General features: G+C 36.8%; 1 protein-coding gene across 1 annotated transcript; it reads left to right on the top strand.

Annotated features, from left to right (window-relative positions):
• The first annotated feature begins 9,972 nt into the window (after positions 1-9,972).
• Positions 9,973-22,811, top strand: dapk2a (death-associated protein kinase 2a). Its single transcript, XM_066648092.1, has 9 exons — positions 9,973-10,043; positions 13,642-13,863; positions 15,406-15,544; positions 19,415-19,544; positions 19,974-20,022; positions 20,127-20,153; positions 20,263-20,415; positions 21,020-21,065; positions 22,176-22,811. The coding sequence occupies exons 1-9, from the start codon at positions 9,982-9,984 to the stop codon at positions 22,809-22,811; spliced, it is 1,464 nt and encodes a 487-aa protein (XP_066504189.1). The 5' UTR covers positions 9,973-9,981.
• Positions 22,812-25,121: the final 2,310 nt, after the last annotated feature.

Genomic DNA, 25,121 nt, shown 5'->3' with positions numbered 1-25,121 from the left:
TTAAGGTAAATATACTACCTAGTGTTCCTTTAAGAATGATTCTTACAACTCATTAGTGTTTATATCAAGATTCTTCTTAAGGTTTTTCTTAATTATTAATTTATTTAAGGAAATGTTTGGTAAATCCAGCCACTGGTTCCTATATCTTTGAATGAAGAAGCCCCAAAGCCATGGCAAGGTTTAGAATTACATTACATTTATAGTTTACAGAATTTGGCTCAAATATTACTTAAAACATTTTTATTGTTCTAATTAATGCAGATACATACATCCCTACAGTGACTGAGATCTTTCTTGGATTGCACCTTTACCAGCAAACTGATCATCTCTTTTTATTCTATTATTCTGTTCATCTTTTTAGGATTTTCCCAAATATAGACACCTTGTTATGAGCTAATGTAATCATTTTTAACAGGAAACCAGATTCCGTCTTTGTGAACACTTGTAATATAAATTATCCAATATAAAACCAAGCCTCTACCTCCTCTTCTGTGATGAGGCACTCTCCAAATGGCTGGATAGGTGTTATCTTAAAGTACTCGATCAAATCTGGCAACTTTTTGTGTGTAACGGAGTCACCAGACACCACCAGCTGACCAGTCCCTGTCTGTTTAATGACGAAGTGACGACAACGATCTTGTCCTCTGAAAAAAACCCCACAAACATTTACATTAAGAATTTTGACATAATCCAATAACTGCAGTAAATCTTATTTGGGTTTTTACTCCATTACATAGATCCACATTACTGAGCTAAAATCTAATAATGTCTTTAGTTACATCTAAGAAGTATGCTATCTATGCAACTATTTGAATAATAAGATAACTACTGAAATCCACTAATGACTGTGTTAATGATGTGCATGTAAATCCATTCGCTGTGGAAGAATTCTGAGCAAACATATAGTTTTAATTGCAGAGTGGATCATAAGCACCAGAGAGTGCCAGGGTTAAAGGAATACCTGTAGACCAGTGTGGTATATATATATCAAGGAAAATATGTCACATGGTTTATAGAGTCATCGAGCTGCGGCACCCTTACTTGTATGAGAGAATGTATCCTGTGGCCTTCTCACTGAGTCTGATGAGGAAAGAGCCAAGAGATTTATCTCTGAGATGATCTTCAGCTTCTCTGAGAAACAGAAGCACAGCGTATAAAGTGGAGCATTTTAACATTGCTCAACCAACTAGAAATATTAAACTATCACAGATTTCACTATATTCTTGGTCTAATAAACATACTTGTGGTATATAAATATGTATATCAAGGAGCATAGAGAACAACTAAAATATTACACATTTAAAAAATATTATACATTTAAAACACAATTTAAAATGTTTGTATAAAATGAATATATTTTAAAACAAAGGCTGTACTTTGAACGGGAGTTGGTTGAGCTTCAAAATGAAGCTGTTAGTAAACATGATTAAAAATAAAATTTCAATTCAAGCAATTAGACAAAAAGTTCTCTTTGTTTTTTCTTGTAACTTCATGTGTGGTACATAGCTATAGAAGTGTTCAGATGACATTGCGATGAGAAAATGAAATATTGACAGGAAGCTGGTTCTACCCAGTCTTGTTACACTGAATTGAAAATTTGTTGTCAATTTTAACTACTGCTTTGTTTTGTATTTTAGCCTATCATAGGACCTTATACTCAGAGGCAGAGAGAGTTGCCTAAATCTATAATCGGGTAAATATATTGATGGTCTGTTAAATAAAAATATGCATTAAAAAGACAGCTTGAGTAGAATTCCAAAATTAACTGCGCAAACCACTATGTAAGATGTGCAGTGGATATGAATAGATCCAACATCTATATGTTTTTCCTATTTAGGTATTTTTTGTCATTTTTGTCTAAAACAATCAAAAAACTAATTCAAATAAAAAACCAAACACAGAAACACCACTAAATTCATTTCCTCTTTGGAATACCTCAGAATAAATAAAGTACTACACTCTAGTAAGTACAAATCTGTAAATATTTTACTTATCTCTATATACTGGAATAAATGTTTCTAGTAATATCCACCAGTGCATACGTTTTTATTATTAATAATTTATTCTTACTGTCGGGAGATGAAACCATGAAACCAAACCGGAAAGTTTCCGTTTTGAAGAAGGTGTGAAGCCTGAGTTTCGACAAAACACTTAAGCACCAGTTCTTTCAGTCCACCTTCAGATCTTGTCCTTATACTGGCTGACTGGTTCATCATCAGATCCATTGTTGCTTGTATGTCCTCCATCCCCAATCTTTTTGTCTCTATGCAGCCTTAACTACAGACACACACACACCTGGACGCATCTAGAACTGTCCCTAAGATATCAAACTGCTACAGGAAGAAGGATTCATTTGCCTATTTTCCCCTGCACGTCACTGTGGGAGTGTGTGTTTGTGAATAGTGCCATTGTTAAACGCCATCTCTCTGCCAGCTTAATTGGAACGCTGCTGTGCTCTTTGTGATTTTACTGCATTATCTGTTCCGTCTGTCTTGAGTAAATAAATATATTTAAAATGATGGTGAATGAGGAAATGTGTAACCACCAATGAGGGAAAATGACAACAAGTAACGACTGACCCTACAACAGCTGAGGAAAAAATAGTAGTTTTCCCTAAATGTCAGTGCTGTTAACTAATGACTGGGCCCTCATGCCCAATGTTCATTCAGCATTTCTAAAATAAAAAATACTCATACTCATGAGTTTGCCCCACCTCAGCTGCAGTAACATCCTCTGGTCTGCAGGAAAGACTTTACATTACATGTTGCAATATTGCTGCAGAGATTAAATGTAAGCCAAATTCTGATGTTGGCTAATTATTAATTATAAATAGAGGATTGTCCTACCTCATCAGAGAATAATAATGTTGTTATTCATTCATTCATTCATTCATTGTCTGTAACCGCTTATCCAATTCAGGGTCACAGTGGGTCCGGAGCCTACCCGGGATCACTGGGCACAAGGCGGGAACACACCCTGGAGGGGGCGCCAGTCCTTATGAAGAGCTTACACACTCACGTGGACTGCATCTGGACAACAGCGTCAGTAATGGGCGCAACATAAAGTAGCTGATCTCACTCATTACAATAAAAGTCCTAAAAAATTTGGGCCTATGCAATGATGCAGTGGTTAAAAAAGAACAATGGAGGTAAATCCTAAACCTCAGTGTGCTCCAAGAATACCAAGAACTCACAATGTCTCTCTGGATTGTAATTGTTTCCTTTGTGATGCAGTGTGGCTACATTTCTTGACAAGTCAAGAGAGAAGTGAGGACTGAACATAATTTATAAAACATGGTGTCATGGTATGTGCACAGAATAGCTAAATCTATAATCCAGTAAAAGTATTGGAATTCATTAAAAGAAATGTAAATTAATGTAAAACTAAACCTTTTGAAAAAACAATAAAAAATCAAAACAATTCTAATGTATTCTGTATATTTTAAGAAATGTATAAATCTGTAAGAAATGTGAAAATCTGGATGTATAGCATTTATCATGGCTAGGACAGCTGTCTTCATCGTGTCCACTGTCCACTGGAGTGCCCCAAGGCTCAGTACTGGGACCCGTCCTTTTTTCTATCTATACCACCTCTTTGGGCCCAGTTATTCATTTTCATGGTTTCTCCTACCACTGCTTTGCCGATGATACTCAGCTCTACCTGTCATTCCCGCCGAATGATTCTTCGATCTCAGCACGGATATCTCATTGCCTCTCAGATATATCCTCATGGATGAAGGCACACCATCTTCAACTTAATCTTTCTAAGACTGAACTACTGGTGGTTCCCGCTAAACAGTCGGTCCAACATAACTTCACCTTACCATTCGACTCACTCTCACTTTTTCCGGCGAAGGTTGCTAGAAACCTGGGAGTTATGTTCGACGACCAGCTATCATTTACACATCAAGTGGCCTCTGTTGCACGTTCCTGTCACTTTGCACTTTACAACATCAGACAAATTAGACTGTTTCTAACGCAACATGCCACTCAACTCCTAGTGCAGGCTGTGGTCATCTCACGTCTTGACTACTGCAATGCAGTGCTAACGGGCCTTCCAGCCTGTGCTATAAAACCATTACAGATGATCCAGAATGCAGCAGCACATCTGATCTTCAACAATCCAAAAAGGGCACATGTCACCCCACTGCTCACTGAGCTCCACTGGCTTCCAGTTGCTGCTCGCATCAAATATAAAGCCTGCACGATCGCTTACAAGGTGATGACAGAGCAGGCGCCCTACTACCTGCATTTGCTCCTAAAGGCTTATGTCCCGCCTCGGCCACTGCGCTCTTCCACTGAACGTCGCCTTGCTTTACCCAACATCCACACTAAGCAATCCAGACTGTTCTCTTCCATAGTTCCCAGATGGTGGAACAAGCTGCCTACCTCCACCAGAGCAGCGGAGTCCCTCGCCGCTTTTAAGAAACTCCTAAAAACTGAGCTCTTTAGAGAACACCTGCATTAGCCAGTATAACCATCTGATGCGTATAGACATAATCTTTTAATGTTGCATTGTTTAATGTTTTAATTTTTATATTTTTGTACTATCATTGTAAGTCGCTTTGAATAAAAACATCTGCTAAATGAAATAAAGTAAAGTAAAGTATCAGCATATGTACAGAACCACTATATATTATCCAGATAGGAATTTAAGTCTGCATTACTCATTCATTCATTTTTTCATTCATTCATTGTCTATGACAGCTTATCCATTTCATGGTCGTGGAGGATCCAAAGCCTACCAGAAATCACTGGACCCAAGGCAACAATACCCCCTGGATGAGGCACCAGTCCATCACAGGGCAACACACACACACACACACACACAGCTATGACACTTTTGTGTAGCCAATTCACCTCAGCATGTGTTTTTGGACTGTTGGGGAAAACTGAGAACGCAGAGGAAACCCACGCAGACACAGGGAGATCACACCCTGAAAAAGGTCCTGATAGGGCCGACCCATGTGGCAGGGAGTCATGTTACCACATTTTCCCATGGTGCTATTTGATTTGAGTATATTGTAATTTGTTGCATGCACTGTTCTGAAGTTATTGAAGAACAAATCCAAATATATAAATATGAAATGAATAAAGAGTGTCTGCTATAAATTTTAATGGTGGGAATGTGTGCAATAATAATAATAGTAATATTCATAAAAATAATATGTTACACTTACATAGTGCCTTTCACAAACCCAAGGTCACTTTACAATATTTAAGAGAGAGAGGGGATAAATAGAATGTTTGGCCAAGCACAGGTGAAAGCATCCACTATCTGGCAACCTGTGAGTGAAACCTCAAATTTCCTTATCGAAGTTTGTCCCTGGGTGAGGCTGTGAAATTCATAACCTGGCAAATATAGTACACATTTCAAAGGGAAGCATGGGCTGCTACAAAGAACTTATTTGGCTGGTAGACTGGTAGTCAATGAAGCTGTAGTTCATTCACCACCCCTGCTGATTTTTGTGTGCCACTGCTGTGGTGTCATCCACTTGGATCAGGACATTGCAATTCTGAAGGAGGGGCCTGAATTGTTCCAGAGCTAGAAACCACAAACCGCTCAAAGAATTTGATGTGCCTAACCAGAGGCCATTTAATGTGTAGCCCTAAAAGACTCCCCACTTGGGGAACAAGGCATCCATCATCAACACATTCCTCATAGACACCACTAGAGGAGTGCCTGTGTCAAGAACCAATGGGTTTCTATGAAACTTCAAACACAGTAAGCACCTTGATGTTACACTGAAAGGTGGCAGTAGTGGCGAAGAGGGCACAAACACAGGGCTGAGATACATTGTTAAAAATCTTTCATCCTTTGCACACAGAGTATTTTGTTCTCCGCATTAAACCCAATCCGTGCAGCGAAACACATATTTACACACACACTAGTGAACACTAGGGGGCACATTCCCAGAGTGATGGGCAGCCCTTGCTCAAGGGCAATTCATTCATGACCTGCCGACTCTGGGGATTGAACCGCCAACCTTCCAGTGACAGCCCTAACCACCAGGCCACAGCTGCCCCAACAACATTGTGTATACTATCATTCCCTAAAGGCAGAAGCAAGATCTTGAAAGGGATTGAGTGTCCAGTACAGACAAGAAGCCTACTATCTAAAATCCCATATCTGGCTCTCTGAAAGTGTGGCCTGTACCTAGTAATTTATCTTTGCTTTGGGAATTAACCAGCACTTTGGATGGTTTAATTTATTGTCCGAAGTAAAAATGTGGGACACCAGCATATCTAACTCATTCTGTCTCTCTTAAGCCACTTTTAGTCATGTACAGTTACCCAGAACTGTTCTAGATATTACCCAGAGAAATGCGAATCATCTGTGACACAAATTTCCCAGCCCCCAAGTCCAGGACCGAGTTTAGCCTATGTGTGAATAGAGCAGGTACATTTCCAGAGAATTCACAGGGGATTCATGCCATGCTTCCTGCACAAGTTACACAGGTGCTGCCCCATGCCTAAACAATTTACAACATTTCCTCCAGAGAGAATCTTACACTGAAAATATCTGGCTATATGCTACATGTACGCAAGTGTAACTCCTGAAAATGAGAGTGAGAATGGGGCAGGTAATTGTCAGTACAAAGAAAATTCTGAAACCTGCTTCCTATAAATTGGCCAGAGCTCCTTCTAAACAATTGTTGACAACTTGTAGGTTGAGGCAAATCTGAACACGAGGCACTCCTAAGCAAAGTCCCTGAAGATAAGCTGGACAAATGCCTATATGATAATAAATACTGTTGAACTGACTAAATAATGTCACTTTTACCCTGCAAAGTGGAAAACTACTCCACGCTCTACTTGCCTATTTTGCCTTTTCATTAGGCATATTTGTTTCCTGGAACCAGGTACTTTTTAAATACCTGCTCTTTGAGGTTCCAAGCAAGCTGAGTAGTGCGTAAACCATGATATGTATACCTTGCAGAGATCTGATTGGCCAGGGAGACTTGTTAATTATAACTAAATGCACACATCCAGCCCAAATGAGACATTTCTAAAATCATGAGGAGAACACAGTGAACTTCAAATTTGACCTCACAATTTCAAGAATTGAATTGACATGTTGACATGTTGAGCTGGTAGCAGTTTTTTGTATATAAATACAAAGGTCTTTTTATTAGCATTTGTATAATACTGAATATACAAAAGAGAGAAAAAAAGACACATCCAAACATAATGAGAAAAAAAAACAAGCAAAGTCTTCCCTCCCCCACACTGCACTTAATTTACATCCCTGTTTCTCATACTAACATATAATGTTATGTAAATACATAGCCATATATGAATAACCTGAAAAAAGACAAAAATATCACAAGAAAATACAAAATATTTACATAATTTCTAAAAGCAGCATTATTTCACAACGTAATCAACAGAGTCCTTATAATTTATGTATGTGAAAACAGGCTAGGAGGAGGAAATTTGTTTCCATTCGAATAATATATGGCTTCTGGTCACTAATGTGGCAAAGGCCATCATATCTGAAATAGATTTCCACAAATTAAGCTTAAGGAGAGTCATTCCAAATAGGGCTGTAATAGGGGATGGCTGGACCAGTCGCCTGAACACTCCTGAGAGAATATCAAAGATTGATTGCCAGCTGATAGCAGTTTGATATTTTTTATACCATTCTCTTGCTTCATAGGCATCATATGCAGTTGGTTGTTTACATAAACTTACATTTCCTAATAATAATTCATGAACTACCTAACTAGTTCTAAATATATGGATAAGGTTATATATGGAAAGTAATATATATCGTAATATTACATTGTTTTATTTATGCCCTGTGAAGGACTGGCGCCCCCTCCAGGGTGTATTCCCTGCCTTGCACCCAATGATTCCAGGTAGGCTCTGGACCCACCGCGACCCTGAATTGGATAAGCGGTTACAGATAATGAATGAATGAATGTTTTATTTAAATAAATCACACTTTTCATAATTTTATGTTTTGAGAAAATTCCTTGACACCTTTCGCACACTCTGTATTAATGTCTCATTACTATTTTAAGTTTGGCTTTATTGTGTTTTTCACTTTGATCTCATGTGTTGAACAGCTAAAGTTAATACTGATAAAAACAACCTGGAGTAGACAGTCAATTAGAGAGAAAATAGCTGACCTTAGTAACAGATATTGAACCACTGAACACAAGGGCTGTAGGGATATTGTGTGTGTGTGTATATGTGTGTGTTCGTGTCCAAAAAAAAAAAACACATAAACAAGAAATCTTATCTGTCCACAACCTAAGTGCTATAGATTTAATGGTTTTACCTCAGTTAGACAAGTGACCTTATTTTTTAAGTGATGTATAATGGCATATGCAGGAGAGGAAGCATACATTTTTTGTAAAGTTTTAATGTAGGTCATCACTCGTAAGACAACATGACACCTACAGATTATATTATGAAAGCTAATATAATCTTTAATAATTGTAATACTGATACTGACTATATGGTTATTTTAAATGCTTATCATTAAAATAGATTTTTGGTGGGTGGTATGGCTCAATTAGATTTTCTACAAGCACAGTAATCCCATCTCACCCTCAAACCTTCCCAAAAAAACCTCAAATATTCCCACTATTTTTAATAGTTTTCCTATAAAATGGTCACAATTATTATTATGTTTATTTATTTATTTATTTATTTTGTTACAGTATTTTTCTGTTTCCACAGTTCTCCTCCGATTTTATTAAAATTGTTGGTTCAGGGTTAGGAAGTCATGAACAAAAACATGAACATGCACTTCAGGGGCTCCGTACGTAAGTTCAGCAATGAGCTCAACAGGTGACGTCCTGATTTAGACAGAGCTCAGTTACTCAGTCTCTCAGAAACACAGAAGGCACTCAGTTTTTACGAGGTAAGTAACTGGGAGCGTTGATTTATATAAAATATCCTGCATGTTATTAATGTTGGTTCATTTCCAATTTGTCAGTTAGCGTTTTACAGCACTTATGGCCTTGTAGTATACATGGACTTGTATTTCTTAAATATATTTAAACTGTAATACTTTTACTTATGTTCAAGTAAAGGGAATAGAGGAATCAGTGTTTTCATCAATTTCGTTTTAGCAGCTAATTTTTAATCACTAATAATGTTTTATGTTTAATTTTATTCTGGCTTGCTGTTGTGCTGCTTTTTGCACATTTTTCTCTGTCTCTGGAGTATGAGCTTTTTATTTTAGACAAGAATCTTCCAAAAACTGAGAAGAATAGAGTGGTTAGCACTTTAGTTCCAGTGCTGAAGCTGGATGTAATAATTTCCTGTGCTTTTTCTGTGCTTTTACGTTGCAGCTTGTAAATTTTACTCAAGTTCTTGTTATGTTGACTATTCTTACTGCAATAATTATTTTACATAAGTACCAACATTTTGTACTTTTTATTACTGTACAATTCAATGATAAATCAATATTTCCAAAAGATTTAGGCACCTCATATAATTTGTTATTGGAAATGATTTGGGGTGCACCAATTGTAAATTCTAAATAAATTACACTAATGCAGCTGCACATCAGCCTAAAGTCATGAAACATTAAATAAGCAGTTGTGCACAAACCTGTTTTCACTGTCACTGTGTATAATACCTGCAGCTGTGTTCTGTCATATTTGTGCACATGGAGCTATATATAGTTATATAGTTATATTTATACATTAATTTAACATTCTGGCCTGTGGTGAAAAGTGAGCATGTATATATTTATGTGTAACACAATATTTTCAGCAGTCGCCAGGGTTGTCTGGTTATTTTTACTTCTATTAAGTCCAAAATAAGTCATGAGTCATCTGTATTTAAAATGTGAGGCAATGGCTGTGAGGCAACTTTTTTCACTGAGTTGATTTACTTGATTTGTGGTGCTTTTGGGAGTTTAAAAAAAAAGAATAAAAAAACTGGAAGTAACCCAAAAGTGAAATGAATGCTACAATACTGATCATCTCCCCTTTTCTCCTTCTCTTTGAAAAGAAGGGGAATGGCTGTGTTTAAACAGGAGAAGGTGGAAGACTTCTATGAGGTTGGAGAGGAACTTGGGAGGTAAAAAATAAACTGTTCTTCTTTACTTTTACAGCTCATGTTTAGTACTTTTATGAAATGAGCAGATCAGCAGCATATCTTGTCCTTTGAAAGGTCTCTCAAGCTGATTATCATAATATAATCAGCCCACTGAATGTTGTATTGATGATGATATGGCTTAAATTTAATTGAATTAATATATAAAAATGTCATTTAAAATAGCATTTTTTACAGCCTGTAAGTTTTATCCTCCATAGCACTTCAATTTCTGTTGTGGATGTGTTTGATCTATTAGAAGCAAATAAATGCTTGTGTTCTTTGGTTTTAGAACCACAACTAGCTAGCCATCTGTTAGGGTTCATGCCACAAAATTTGGATGTGGTGGTCATTTTGGCCAAAACACATGGGTCTGGAACATCATTTCTATGAAGATTTCCAAAGAACTAATTCGAATGCATCAAACTTCTCATTGCTCATTTGATTCAGAATGATAGGAGCTCAAACAACATTAGCTTTGCAGGTCTTGTAAGATGAGATGGATTACTTGGTTCATATAAAAACATTTGGATTTAGTGTTCATGAAATTTCTGAAAAGCAAGTTTGGGGAATACTGCTGTTAGAATTTTGCAAATTGTCACAGACTGAACAAAACATTATTTCCATGTTTTGATTTTTTCAACATCAAGGTGTAAAAATATCAATATCAAGAACTTAAGTGGCCTTTATTTTCATTCCTCAATATTACTTGCATTCACTGGTACAAAATCAGGTTTTTCACGTCCAACACAAAACAGTGGCACATTACACAGGAACTAGATAAAGCACAGGCACACAACCATGTAGAACAAGTGAAGATAATAGAGTAAATATACCAGAGTGTAAATAACATCATGATGAACACACCACCAACATTTTGATTCTTTATCTCAAGTGACTTGCACTTCATAGAATTAAAAAAATTAATTGGCTACAAGCCACAAACTTGCACAATTTGACCAAAAGTAATCGCACTCAGATGTGGATCAAAGCAACTGTACAGAGACCGTCGAAAGGAGATGGTCTCAGTCAGACCCAACTATAAGATGTACGCAGCAGAGCAGGTGAACAGAGAACAGGCTAATCCGAGATATAGAACAGAAATATTTATATACAGTATATAATTTTTCTTGCTTTTGCTGTTTTCATAATTCTGAAACATTTACAGATAAAAAGGTTTGATCAGAACCATTACATCAATTTAAGTGTCCAGACAGTGAGCTATCTTTAGGACAGGAATGTTTTTAACCCGACATTTAAAGTAGGTCTTCAAACTGACCCCAACATTTGGCTTAGTCTTAAAGTATATTGCTGCTGTCTGAAAAAGCCAGTATGTCCAATGTTGTAATAATTGTAATAACAGCAAAAAATAAAAATTGGAGAAATAAATGTAGGAGGTTCTTGATATACAGATACATATTCTATTTAATAATGAAATTTTGTAATTATATCAATGTAATTACATATTTGACTTCTTAAAATGGAAAGATTATAAAAGAAAATCACATTTTTTTATTTGGGGAGCTGGAAACTCTGCCAACTCACAAACTAGGAACTAAAACAACCCTCACAAAAAAGCAAAGCAAAAATGACTAAAACCAGCATTCTCTACTGGGTGTCTCACTGTTGGAGTAAGCAGAGGCTCGTTCTTAACAGGCTCTGAAACTGGTCATTCTAAACAGGGCTTTTTAGACAGGGTAAAATAAAGTGATGTGTTGTTTGATCCTTGTGGTATTTTACATAAAGCATTGTCACAGACATTTTATTAAGACCCCAGGGAGCTGTGTTAACCTGTGGAAAGGGGAATAATATGTCCTCTTTAAGATCTCAGGCCATTACATCTTTAATATTCGGTATATCAATGCTGTCAGAACAAAACCATTGGTCTACAAAATTGCAAATTTACAAAAGAAAAGTTAAAAAGCATTCTCAATCATTTGTAAAGCTTCATCATTGAATGTGCTGTGTTGTTTGATCCTTGTGATATTTTGACCAAACCATGTCACAGATATTTTATTAAGACTCCAGAACACTGTGTAAACTTTTGAAAAATTAAAATAAATTACTCAGGGCTTTAATTAAGGCCCTCTTTCACCCGTTTTACATTTTTTATCTGTTGGGGTGCATTCCACTATCTAATTGACCAAAAATAATCCGTACTGTGGTACAGGAGTGTTTATTCGCTATAAAAACTACCCAATCAAACTACTATGCATAAATACATAATAAATATAACATGTCAGCTTATGAAAAATGGAAAAATAGAAATGGAAAACCAGTGAAAATATAGTTATTATAAAGTAAACAATGACCAAAAAATAGGTATAAAATGAGGCTAAAATATTGATAAGAATAATAATTAGATCATCATAGAAATATTACAATATTATTAAGAAAGACATTTAAAATGACCTAAAAAAACTGAAATTATCTACAAAAGTTGTAAGGGTAGTGTGTCATAAGGCAGCTGTCACATCTGTCCAAGCTTGTTCAAATCCGTGCCAGCAGAGGTCGCAGTCTCCAGTATATTAGGAGTATATTAGTTTTATTCATGTATTTCAGAGCCCTGATGGTGCTGTATCTTTGGATGCCTGGATGATCTGCGTATCTGTGTTTGAGTGCTCTGGATTCACATGCCCTTTGCCTATTTTTTGCATTTGCTTGCCTGAGAAAACTTAAATTCAGTGATTCAGTCTGGATCCTAATATGTTGTTGATTCCTACCCTAGTTCATGGAGACTTTTGTGGCAGTGGTGAATGTTATCTACATAAATAACATAATTCTAAACCTGTAATGCAAGATGTTAAAGGGCCTATAATTAATTTTAATCACCAAAGAGTGATGCATTTTATTTTTTTAATGTTTTGTTCTATAAAACTCACAAACTGAAGAAACAAATGGCTATGTACTCCCAGACTGAACGAGTTTTTGCTGCATAGAGTGGGTCCTCTCAGATACAGATATCAGTATAATATGTGTTTTATACATGACTGATTACTTCTTTAAAGGAGATATATGAAATAAAAAATCCTATATTTAATGTCTTACCACAGTATTTTGGGAATCTGGAGTCTACCAGTCTACAAAGTAGGAAATAAAATTATCCAGTCCATTTTTTTCGTATGTGTGCTGAAAAATATGGGATAAAACGAGTGGTTATGATTTTGTGCTGTGTCTTTGGTAGCGTGGAGGCACTTAATAATTGTTCAGCCTCCACATCTGACTCGCTACGATCACTGCACTGGACCTGCATTTATGTGAGAGCACAAAGACAAGGTTAAATAGAGCAAAACATACACAGCAAGTGTAAAAAATAAGTGTACTGTCCGAAAATCAAGAGCTAAGATTAAATCTATAGCTTTTCACACATTCCCCACTGAACTGAACTGTGGCTGAATCAGTTGTTCTAAACAGGGCTATATAAACAGAGCAAATCTGATGGTATGTTGTTTGATCCTTGCAGTTTTTTGACCAAAGCATATCACATATGTTTCATTTAGACCCCAGGTTACTGTGGAAATTGGGTATAATATGTCCCCTGTCCTGTTTTAACTTTGTGTTGTTCTTGTGTTGCTGGTGTCAGTGGTCAATTTGCAATTGTGAAGCAGTGCAGAGAGAAAAGCTCGGGCAAAGAGTTTGCTGCCAAGTTCATAAAGAAACGACAGAGCAATGCCAGCCGGCGTGGAGTTCTGCGAGAGGAGATTGAGAGAGAGGTCAACATCCTGCAGCAGATACGGCACCACAACATTGTCACGCTACATGATGTTTACGAGAACAAAACTGATGTTGTGCTGATCCTGGAGCTGTGAGAATGTGCATACACACTCACACACACATACACTCAATATGTCACACAGTAAACTCAGTTATTTCCTATCCATTTTAATATACAGTACTGTGCAAAAGTTTTAGACATCAGAGCTTATGAGATTTAAAAAGCTATTTATCTGAGCAGTAAGTGTTTATTTGCTAAAAATTCAAACAAACAACAAATAACACCCAACATTAGAATAAAACCAAATAAAATTATTCCAGTAAGTGTGATATTGTCACGGTTGCAGTGAAGATGAGTAGGCAGACATAAATGCAAGGAAACAAGGTTTATTAACAAAACAAAAGCAAGCAACAAACAGAAAAACAAACACGAGCAGGGACGCTAGAAACTAACTAGAATATACTGACCAGTGACAGAACAACCGTGAGCTGATGGTGACATATGTAAACACAGACACATACATTCACACACACAAGAACAGACAAGGGAGCGCTGAAAACCAAGAGGTATATTAACACAAGAAACACTTGAGAAGGATAACAAGAGAGCAGGATTACAAAGGAGGCACAGGTGGGAATACTAATGACATGACGGGGATTAAGGCGGGGCTAGGGCGGAGAAAAGGGAGGAGACAGGAACCAAAACAAACACAGTGCTCCTTAGCACATGGCAACAAGGGAACAACAAAGCAGGAACACACCAGACAGTGCAAAGGTGTGACAGATATTCTGTGTGTGAATGTGTTGTGTTTATGGGTTTAACTTTTTCCAAATCTCTCCTTGTGGCAGTCCATATTATTTGAGGTTATCATCCAATACCTAGTTTTAGCGGTTAATAAATAATGATTTTAAATAATGTGTGCTGTTGATTTAACAAATTAATGCAATCAAGGAGAATCTGAACAAAACATTGTTCTTCAAACTCACTTACCTACTACTTTATAGAAAAAAATGATCTTATATTTCTGATTTGTTTTATATTATTATTATTTTGTATTTAATGTGATTACAGTATTTACTGAACTTTATTCAAGCAGCTCACTTACTGAGAAGGCATTAGTTTAAATATATAATTATCTTAGGTGCTTAAGATTTCTGCACAGTACTGTATGTATACAGTACATCCCAACATTCTTAAAGTTATACCTTGAATTCAGTCCAGTTCATTTGTATTGCTAACACAATAGAAAATCATTGCCAGCATGAGCCCAAGTTACCATGCCCAATGCTAAACATGAGCAAAACGGGTATGTGCACACTCAAGTATTGGATGTGAATGTGAACATTTAGAGTAGAATTTGTGATTAAGATTTACACTTACAAATCCTCCCAGCAAAGTTCCACAGCTTTCTAGAAGAGTAGAGACTGTTACAGTACTATAAATTGAGAAACTCACTATCAATGCACTTAATTTCAGCAGACACATTAGAAGAGAGTAAAATACCATATTTTGAACATAGACTGGGTCAAGAATTACACATCTTCAACATTTATCAGTTCATCTGACTTTGGTTATATTTAATAAGAGAATAAACCATGTATGATAAATTCATTTGGGATTGTTGTTTTGTAGAGTGTCTGGAGGAGAACTGTTTGACTTCTTGGCACAGAAGGAGTCTCTGAGTGAAGAAGAAGCCACTCAGTTCATTAAGCAGATTCTGGAAGGTGTTCACTACCTGCACACCAGAAACATTGCTCACTTTGATTTGAAGGTAAATACAGTAAATACGTTAGCGATTACGTGACTTTGTTTAAGAGTATTTGAGTCATTCCTTGAGGAGCAATCAGTCAGTTTTAATCACCAAAAATGATCAAATAATTTTATGAAAATATTTATTACTTTCCTATAAAATGTAACTCTTATGAGAGGTCGGACCCATTTTTTTCTTTTGTACCTGACTCAACCAGTTTGTTCATAAGAATAGATCAATCACATAAGGTATATTCTGATTAGTGATGTTGAGCCAAATGTGGCAGCCTTGATAAATGATAAAATTAATCATTTAACAATACATGTTTTATATATTTAGTACAGGTAGTGTCACTGTCACACAGCTCCAGGGTTCTGAGGTTGTGGGTGTGAGCCCCGCGTTCGTTTGTGTTTCCTCCAGGTGATCTGGTTTCCTCCCACAGTCCAAAAACACATGTTGGTTGGTGGATTGGTGACTCAAATTATCCATAGGTGTGAGTGTATGAGTATGTGTCGCCCTGTGAAGGACTGATTCTGGGTATAGCACTTTGTGTATCTACTCTAACAGTACTGCTGTGTCTGATTCACTCATACCAACACAACATACACTAACACCACCACCAAGTCAGTGTCACTGTAGTGATTAGAACAACCCAGCACCTAAATCATACTGTGGGGTCCTGACCATTGAAGAGCAAGGTGAAATAGGGATAAGAGAAACAAAAACTACAAAGCGCTCCTGTATGGTCAGTGGAGCTGATAACATAGAGGTATAGACAAAGATTCATTCATTCATTGTCAGTAACCATTTATCCAGTTCAGGGTGGCGATGGGTCTGGAGCCTACCCAGAATGACTGGGCGCAAGGCAGGAACACACCCTGGAGGGGGTGCCAGTCCCTCACAGGGCAACACACACTCACATATTTACCCCTATGGACACTTTGTAGTTGCCAGTCCACCTACCAACGTGTGTTTTGGGACTGTGGGAGGAAACCAGAGCACCCGGAGCTCCCTGTAGCTGTGTGACTGTGACATTACCTGCTTCGCCACCATGCCGCCTGTATAGACAAAGGGTATAATAATAATAATAATAATAATAATAATAATAATAATAATAATAATAATAATATCTTGTACTTATATAGCACTTTTCAGGAACCCAGATAGGCTTACAAAAGTAGATATAGCAGGACAGGACATAGTGGAAGAACAGATTAGGATTGAGGCAGATTATATGCAAGTGTGAAAAGATATGTTGAAAAGATATATTTAAGATTAGATTCCAATATGGAGAGAGAATTAAATTGTTTAACTAGAGGAGGAAGAGAATTCCAGAGTCTAGGTGCAAATTTAGGAAAAGCTCGGGCACCAAAGCCTTGCAGGTTGAAAGGAGGAATGGTGAGTAGCCCCTCAGTGCAGGACCTGAGGGTGCAGGAGGGTTTATAGGGAAGAAGAAGAAGATCAGACAGATATGAAGGAGCGAGATTATTAAGAGCTTTATAGGTAAGTAGAATAATTTTGTATTGAATAAGATATTGGACTGGAAGCCAGTGAAGATGCTGGAGAACAGGTGTAATATGGTGATGCATGTGAGTGTGGTAGATCTGGGTGTCATGTGCATAACAGTGAAAGTCAAGTTTGAAGTGGTGCAGTATATGTTCAAGTGGAAGAATGTATATGATGGATGAGGCCCAAGGACTGATCCCTGCGGAACTCCTTGAGTGACAGTGGCAGTAGAGGACGTATGCCCAGAAAGGGTGACAAATTGCTTTCTATTCTTTAGGTATGATATAAACCAATCCAGGACAGTGCCCTTGATGCCCAGATCATGCAGACTTGACAGAAGAGTAGAGTGACACATTATGTCAAAGGCTGCACTTTGGTCTAACAGTAAAAGTATGCTAAGAGCACCTGCATCTGTGGATAAAAGGAGATCATTTACAACTTTGACTAAAGCTGTTTTGGTGCTGTGGAATGGATGGAAACCAGACTGAAAAGGTTCAAAGTGATTATTGGTCACAAAGTACTTATGTAGCTGACTGGCAACAGTTCGTTCAAGAACTTTAGCTAGGGAGGGAAGGATAGAGATTGGATGGTAATTATTTAAATCTGATGGGTCCAGACCAGGTTTTTAAAGTATGGGGGTAACTGCAGCAATCTTGTAGGGTGAGGGAACCTGACCAAGAAGCAAGGACTGATTAATAAGAATTGTATGAGATGAGGAACCAAAGCAGGCGGACAGGCTTTTGTTTAGGATGTAGGAATTGGATCAAGAGTGCAGGTTGTGATCTTAGAGGAAGTAATGATGTCAGCAATGTAAGAAGAATTAACAGTATGAAAGGCAGGAAAAGAGGAAGAAAATGGGTTTCAAATAATAGAAGAGAGATCAGCAGTATTGGTAGTAGAGGATGCCAAAGAGCTGTTGATGTTAGCAGTTTTTGATTCAAAGAAATGTAGGAAAGCATTACAGAGTGCAGGAGAGGCAGCTATGGTGCTTTCAATGGCTTTAGGAGTTGGCAGGAATTTTTATTGGATTGATTTTGACTTGGCATTATGTAGGGTATCTCTGTAGGCAGACAGATGTTGTCTGTAGGTCTCAGCGTGAACTGTGAGTTTTGATTTTTTACAAAGTCGTTCCAGGCAGTGGCCAACCTGCTTCATGGTACGGAACTCAAGAGTATACCAGGGAGAGGAAATGGAAAAAGACTCAATTTTGTTCTTAGAGGGGCTACTGTATTTAGAGACTCATAGAGGAATGTATTAAGCATTGTAGCATGATTTTCAGTTTAAGAAGGAGCAGAAACAACTAGGAAGGCAGAAGAAACTGAAGAAACTGGACTGATTAAGAAGAAAAGGGCCCACTTTTGTTTGGAGTGGTGGGGTACAGCAAGAAGAGCAGTAAACATGATTAGCTTATGATCAGAAAATGGAAACAGTAGAGGATGTGGATTAAGAATGTATAGAGAGGAAGAGCAGACTAAGTCAAGGGTGTGACCTTTGACATGAGTGGGGAAGTTTACATGCTGTGCAATATGGAAACAGTCAAGAATTGTGACAAAGTCCTTAGCAGTTTTGCAGTCAAGAGTGTTTACATAAATATTGAAGTCACCGACTAGCAGCAAGCAGGGAGAAATTCAGCAGGAAATCATGAGAATTCGGAGAGGAATGATGTATTAAGTTTTGGTGGATGACAGAGTAACACAGCAGTTACAGAGCCAGGTAATTTCAGGGCAAGATATTCAAAGTAATGCTGAGATTGCTATTAAAGATTACTGCCAAACCACCTCCTCTTCCAGAAGAACAATGTTTGCAGATATACTTGAAGTTGGATGGGGTTGCCTGATTTAAAAAATAGAAATCACCAGCTTGCTGCCTGGTTTCAGTTAGAAAAAGCATTTCAATGCAATTGTCCAGTATATACTCTTGCAGGGTTTTGTTATCTCTTTGTTAGAAGCTCAGTATTATGTATATACACTATATATGGAATTATACACATTTATGGTGTTTTTACAAACAGAAAACACTTAGTGCTGAGATGAATTGTTTTTAAACATTTTGCTTATGAGCCTGACACCTATGCACAGGTTGTACAAAGATTAATTAATGAAGTTCACGTAATACAGGGCAAGAAACATTAAATTAATATGTATTTACATATTTGTATTCTTCCTTTACAGATTGAGAGTAGAAACCATGTCTAATTCTTAGGTTTATGCAAAATTCAAAACAATTCAGAATCTCCATTTTAACAGTGGGTATCTGCAGTTATTATTAAACATCTGGTTTAATTGATTTAATGATTATTATTATTATTAGTAGTAAGAAGGGAATAAAGTTCCTATATGTGTAATAGTGAATGTGTGGTAATATATATATTTTTTTTATTTGTAGCCTGAAAACATCATGCTTCTTGATAAGAATGTTCCTCTGCCTCGGATTAAACTCATAGATTTTGGACTGGCTCACATAATTACAGAAGGTGTTGAATTCAAAAACATCTTTGGAACTCCAGAATTTGTTGGTAAGAGTTTGACACAGAGTTTATAAAACAACCAGCATAAATATAGAAAAATGAACAAAATTAGTTTCTTGTTGGCTGAGCACACTTTAAATTCTGGAATTCACTTACAGGAGCAATCTGTAATTTTAACCTCCTAAAGGCCAAATAATCGAAGTCAGAATTAAATAATAAAAGCCCAATCATGTTTATGAGAGAGATTGGTCATTTTTACAGTCTATAAAGTGCCATTCACATAAAATGGAGCAACATATTGCTTTATAGTCCCTGGATTAACCAGTTTATACTCCATAGAGTAGGTCCCCATATGGAGGTTGTGAAGTATAGCTTTACTACAGGATTACTTATATATATCCAAGCCACGAGGTGTCAGTATTATGGCTGTTTAATATTATGAAGAAGCTTTAAAATGTTCTGTCTATTGTTTTTCAGCTCCTGAAATTGTCAATTATGAACCTTTGGGCCTAGAGGCAGATATGTGGTGAGGCTTTTTTTTCATTCCAAATTGTGTATGTTACTGATTTTTTACTTATACTGTAAAACACATACAATTGTATGAACTAACTGATGCTGCGTCTGTTGTAGGAGTGTAGGCGTGATCACATATATTCTGTAAGTTAAGAAATATTTCAGAGATTCTTTAACCATTTCATCATAGCTTATGTGTTATTGTGTTAACAGTGTGCGTCTGTGTGTTTGTGTATCTGTATGTGTTTTGTAGACTAAGTGGAGCATCTCCATTCCTAGGAGAGACTAAGCAAGATACCTTAGGAAACATTTCTGCAATGAACTATGAGTTTGATGATGAGTTTTTTGGCCACACCAGTGAACTAGCCAAAAGCTTCATCAGACAACTGCTACAGAAAGATCCAAAGTAAGAGCTGCTAATATCTGAATATCTGTTGGAGTATGTGTTTCAACAATGTGTAGAGTAGCCTAAATCCATACCACGCTACCAAAACCACGCTACCAAGCTGTAGTCACGTGATTCTGCCCCGTCTGCCACATGGAAGCAATTCTAACACAGCCGATCGAGGCCGACCAAGCGACTCGAGAAGCTAGTACCAAAGAAAATCACAGCGTCTGTGGTTTGGACGTGCTGTGTTTTGACTATAATTAATATGATACTGAACAAAAAGTAGTCAAATGAAAACGCTGATAAAAACCTTTGGTTTTAGTGACCAAAGCACAATCACACACCAAATATAAACATTGCTCAAAAAACAAGAGAGGAACAAGCTCTCAGCAACATTAGAAATAGATATCCCAGCTTTAATACTGGAGCATATTAACAGTACAAGCCCCATCACTGAACTAGGGTCAAAAATACAAAAACAAAATATTCGTTCATTAATCGTAATCGTGGTAAAATGTACAATTAATCGTGATATTGGTTTGCGCTCAGATCATCCAGCACTACTCTCTTCAATAATGTATTTGAATAAAAATAGGGTTTTTGGGTTATGTTTACTTTACAGAAAGAGGCTTACAATTGAAGATGCTTTAAACCATCCCTGGATCAAGGTAGGTTTTGGGTAACCATTATAATTGAAAATAAAACAAAATGCAGTCTTGTGCACATTACTTAAACCCTATAGTTAATTGAAAATAGTGCAAAGATAACACTTCAAATGTTGAAAATTTGAAAATAAATAAATAAATAAAGTATCTCAGTGAGGCTGACACTTTCAGAAGTAAAGAAGAGGCAAATAGCATAACAGTTCAAGAATCATGTTTCTCAAATTGAAATCATAAAGTATCTGAAGATTTCTCTTTCTACATTACATAATATTATTAAAAGATTCACAGAATCCAGAGAAAACTGTACAAACAAGGGACAAGGCAAACAAACAGAACTCAGGAACACAGTTGCCTTGTTTGGGCCCAAACTCATTTAAGTTGTACTGAGGTGATATAGAAAAGACCACCTGGCCTGTTATAAGCACACAGTTCAAAATCCAGCATCTGTGATGGTACAAGTGCGCAGGGCACGGATGCCTTGTACACAAACGAGATTTGGAGCAACATGCTGCCATACAGACCTTATCTTTTTCATGGAAGGCCCTGCATATTCTGTCAAGACAATGCAAATTTACATTCTGGATGGATTACAACAACACTGCCCTGGAGTTACAGAGAGCTGCTAAACTAGTTCAGACCCATTTGCCGCATTATGAGTTGAAAAATAATATATCAGAAACCTGAGCATTTGAGAAGCTGAAATCCTATAGCAAGCATGAATGGGAAAACATTTAACTTTCAAAACTACAGCGGTTGGTCTCCTCAGCTTCCAAACAATTACACAATTTTGTTAAAATTAGAGGTGATGCAACACAGTGGTAAACATGTCCCTGTCCCAACTTTTATGGAATATGTTGCTGACATCAAATTGAAAATGGGCATGTATTTAAAAAATAATAATAATAATATTCAATGTTTTAAATGTTGTCTTTGTACTATTTTCAGGTACATATGAGTTGCACATCATTGCATTTGTTTCTTATATATAAAAATTAATCAGTCTAAATACAAATCAGAAAGCAATGCTTGTTCAATTTTTTATCTGCATTGTTTTCAGTGTGTGATGCACCATGTCCTCTCATCTCCTCACTCTTTGTCTTGGCTTTTTTGTAGTCCAATGAACATAAGGATGAGCCCAGCAGAGTCCCAGGGAGGAAGAGAGAGAGACGACAGCTGAAGACCAAGTGGCTAAAAGAGTACACTATCAAGTCTCACTCGAGCATGCCCCCCAACAACACCTACGTCAATTTTGAGCGCTTTGCCCAGGTAGTGGAGGACATTGGGACCATGGAGACCACCTTCAGCCGCCTGGCCTCAGCCCATGATTCCCTGCAGGAGGACATTGACACTCTGGTGTCGGTTTACAATGAGAAGGAGCTGTGGTACAAAGAGGAGAGCGAGAGCATCCGACACGAGCTCTCACAGCTCCGCTATGACTTCCGTAAAGTGGAAGCACAGAGGCGAAACCTGCAGGAGGACATGAGGAGCATGGAGGCAGGAGTTAGTCGTATTAGTGAGCGATCTAGAGAGAGGCATGCACACTTTGAGGCTCTGAAGAAGGAGCTGGAAACAGAGCTTCAGTGGGTGCAGGAGGTAGTGGGATCCTTCCAAATTGCTGAAAGCAATGGAGGGTTCCCCAATTGCAATTTCAGCAGCGTTTTTAATGCTGATGTGAATGAGGCCCTGAAAGAGCTGCTGAACAGAACATGTGGTGGAGAACTTGGACTCAACCTAGACCAGCAGAGATGATACATACACAAAAATTCTTGTAGCTACTGTTAATGTCCTATCAATATATAATACTGTGGTAATTTGCAGTAATTTTACTGTAATTCTATAGCACTGTGTTGAATATCACACACTGTTAATATCAGAAAATATTCAGAAAGCTGTTGGCTGCTTAGCTATCAGTAGAGTCCTATCAATATGCTATAATATACTGTAATTTACAGTAATTAATTGGCATTAAAGTCACAGCAAGTGTCATCAGTGCACTTATATCAAAGACTGAGACCCAGTACACTCCAGTAGCACTTACCAACTTCAGCTTTATACTCTATCCACAGAAACAACTTGCTTATTAACTTACTTCACCTCAGAGATGTATATTATCAGACACTCTAATCTGCTTCATGCTCAGAATAAGCTGATTTGTTTTTATATTAATGTTATTACATTTACATTTTATCATTTTTTACGTATGTATTACATTTACATATTTTAAGGAAGCCTTGCATGTTTTGTGTTTTGGAATTATAAACAATGTACTTAGTTTATCCCATTTTACTACTGTAGAGATTGCACTGTATTATTTATACAGGTACATATACATTAATCATTTAAATTATACACTAAACTGTTATGAATGAATATCATCACCTAGAATTAATAGCAACGTGTCATCAGTGCACTTATCAAAGACTGAGACCCAGTACACTCCAGCAGCACTTACCAACTTCAGCTTTATACTCTATCCACAGCAACAACTTACAGCCGTAAAATTGTATTAAAATTTACTGTGAAATTATAGCAGTTATTTAATGCACTATATATATATTTTTTCTAACCATTATTATAATGCTGTTTTGTGATGTCCAAAGACATTTTCACATATTACTTCTAGAGAATCTTGTCTGGTAATTGTTTCACACATACAGAGGGGATTTTTCTATATGAACATTAACAGCTCCATTCATACATGTGCTCACTCTGACATTACTTGGACTTTTTACTAGGTCGCTAGTGTGATAAAGTCTAGGACAAATATTCCAGATGTTTGTATTCACATATCTCTTCCAGGTAAACTCAGGAAAATTTGTGCATGTGTGAAAAGGTTTAAAGATGGCACTAATTGAACAACAACCTTATATCCCCATTTTTATTTTTTGACACAATTAAAAGATGAAGGTTATACTTTATACTTTGTGAAATTTTCATGAATTTTGAATGTGTATTCTAAATTTGACAACATACCAATCAGCGTGTCTGCATCTTGTTTACGCCCTTCCTTGGTGTTTTGCAATTTGAAATTTAGCAGTCATCTAAATTAATATTTGATTTCTTATCATTTTATTTTTGTGTTAAATTGCTTAGAAAATACAAATAAAATCAACAAATAGAAAATGTACTGGACATACACAAATTGAAGTCTTCGTGAATGTTGAGTGAAAATCTTTGGGTCTTAAAAGAGCAAATCATTTCCTTTAATGATTCTTCTTCAGCCATTCTATTGACACCTGGTTGCCTGGATATTGATGCTAGGGATTCATATATTGTCCATTGCAGCATGTACCAATATAATGTAGAGACAAAATAAGGCCAATATGTTTTGAGAAACATGACAACCAAAAAGGTCTAAGTCACAAATGAATCTCATGCTAATAAACAAATAAGCCCCAAGAAGAAATGTTGCGCTAAGAAATCTTTACCAAATGTTTGTACGGTCAAATCCTGCAAAAGTTCAGATCTTGCTGTGAGGGGCTTTGGTATAATAGCACAATTCTACTAAAACTGCATAAATGAATATGTTGGCTACACACGTAAATTTACTTTTTTTTTTTTTTTTTTTTTGCTGCATTCAGACAAAAATTCAGTATCATGTATTTGTGATAAATACATTAAACCAGGGGTGTCAAACTCAGTGGGTAGCAGGCCACATTATATTTAGTTCAATGTCAAGTACGGGCCGGACCACAAGAACTTTAAACAATATATCAGCAACTGCTCTTAAATGTTTCAATTTATCCACAGGGTGCATGCTGAATTCACAATTTCAACATACAAAATAGATACAAAAAATTCAATTCATGCGCAATTCATAATAACAACTATGGTTTAATAATAAATAAACGGAATATCTCTGACAGAACATCGGTTATTAAAGTAAGATTAAAACTATATTTCAGTGCAGTTTATCTAGGAGGGACTTTGACTCCATTGGCTACAGCACTTTATGATGGACAGCTAAGTCTGGCTGCTGATTGGCTAAAAAATTGATGACCAATGAGAAACACGTTCTCGTGTTGTGTAGTATTCAGTTTCACCTCGGAAATACGGAAT

This window comes from Hoplias malabaricus, chromosome 16 (assembly GCF_029633855.1).
Source record: "Hoplias malabaricus isolate fHopMal1 chromosome 16, fHopMal1.hap1, whole genome shotgun sequence".
Classification (NCBI taxonomy): Eukaryota; Metazoa; Chordata; class Actinopteri; order Characiformes; family Erythrinidae; genus Hoplias; species Hoplias malabaricus.
Note: the sequence above shows the minus strand (reverse complement) of the source record. Positions and strands in the feature narration are given on the sequence as shown.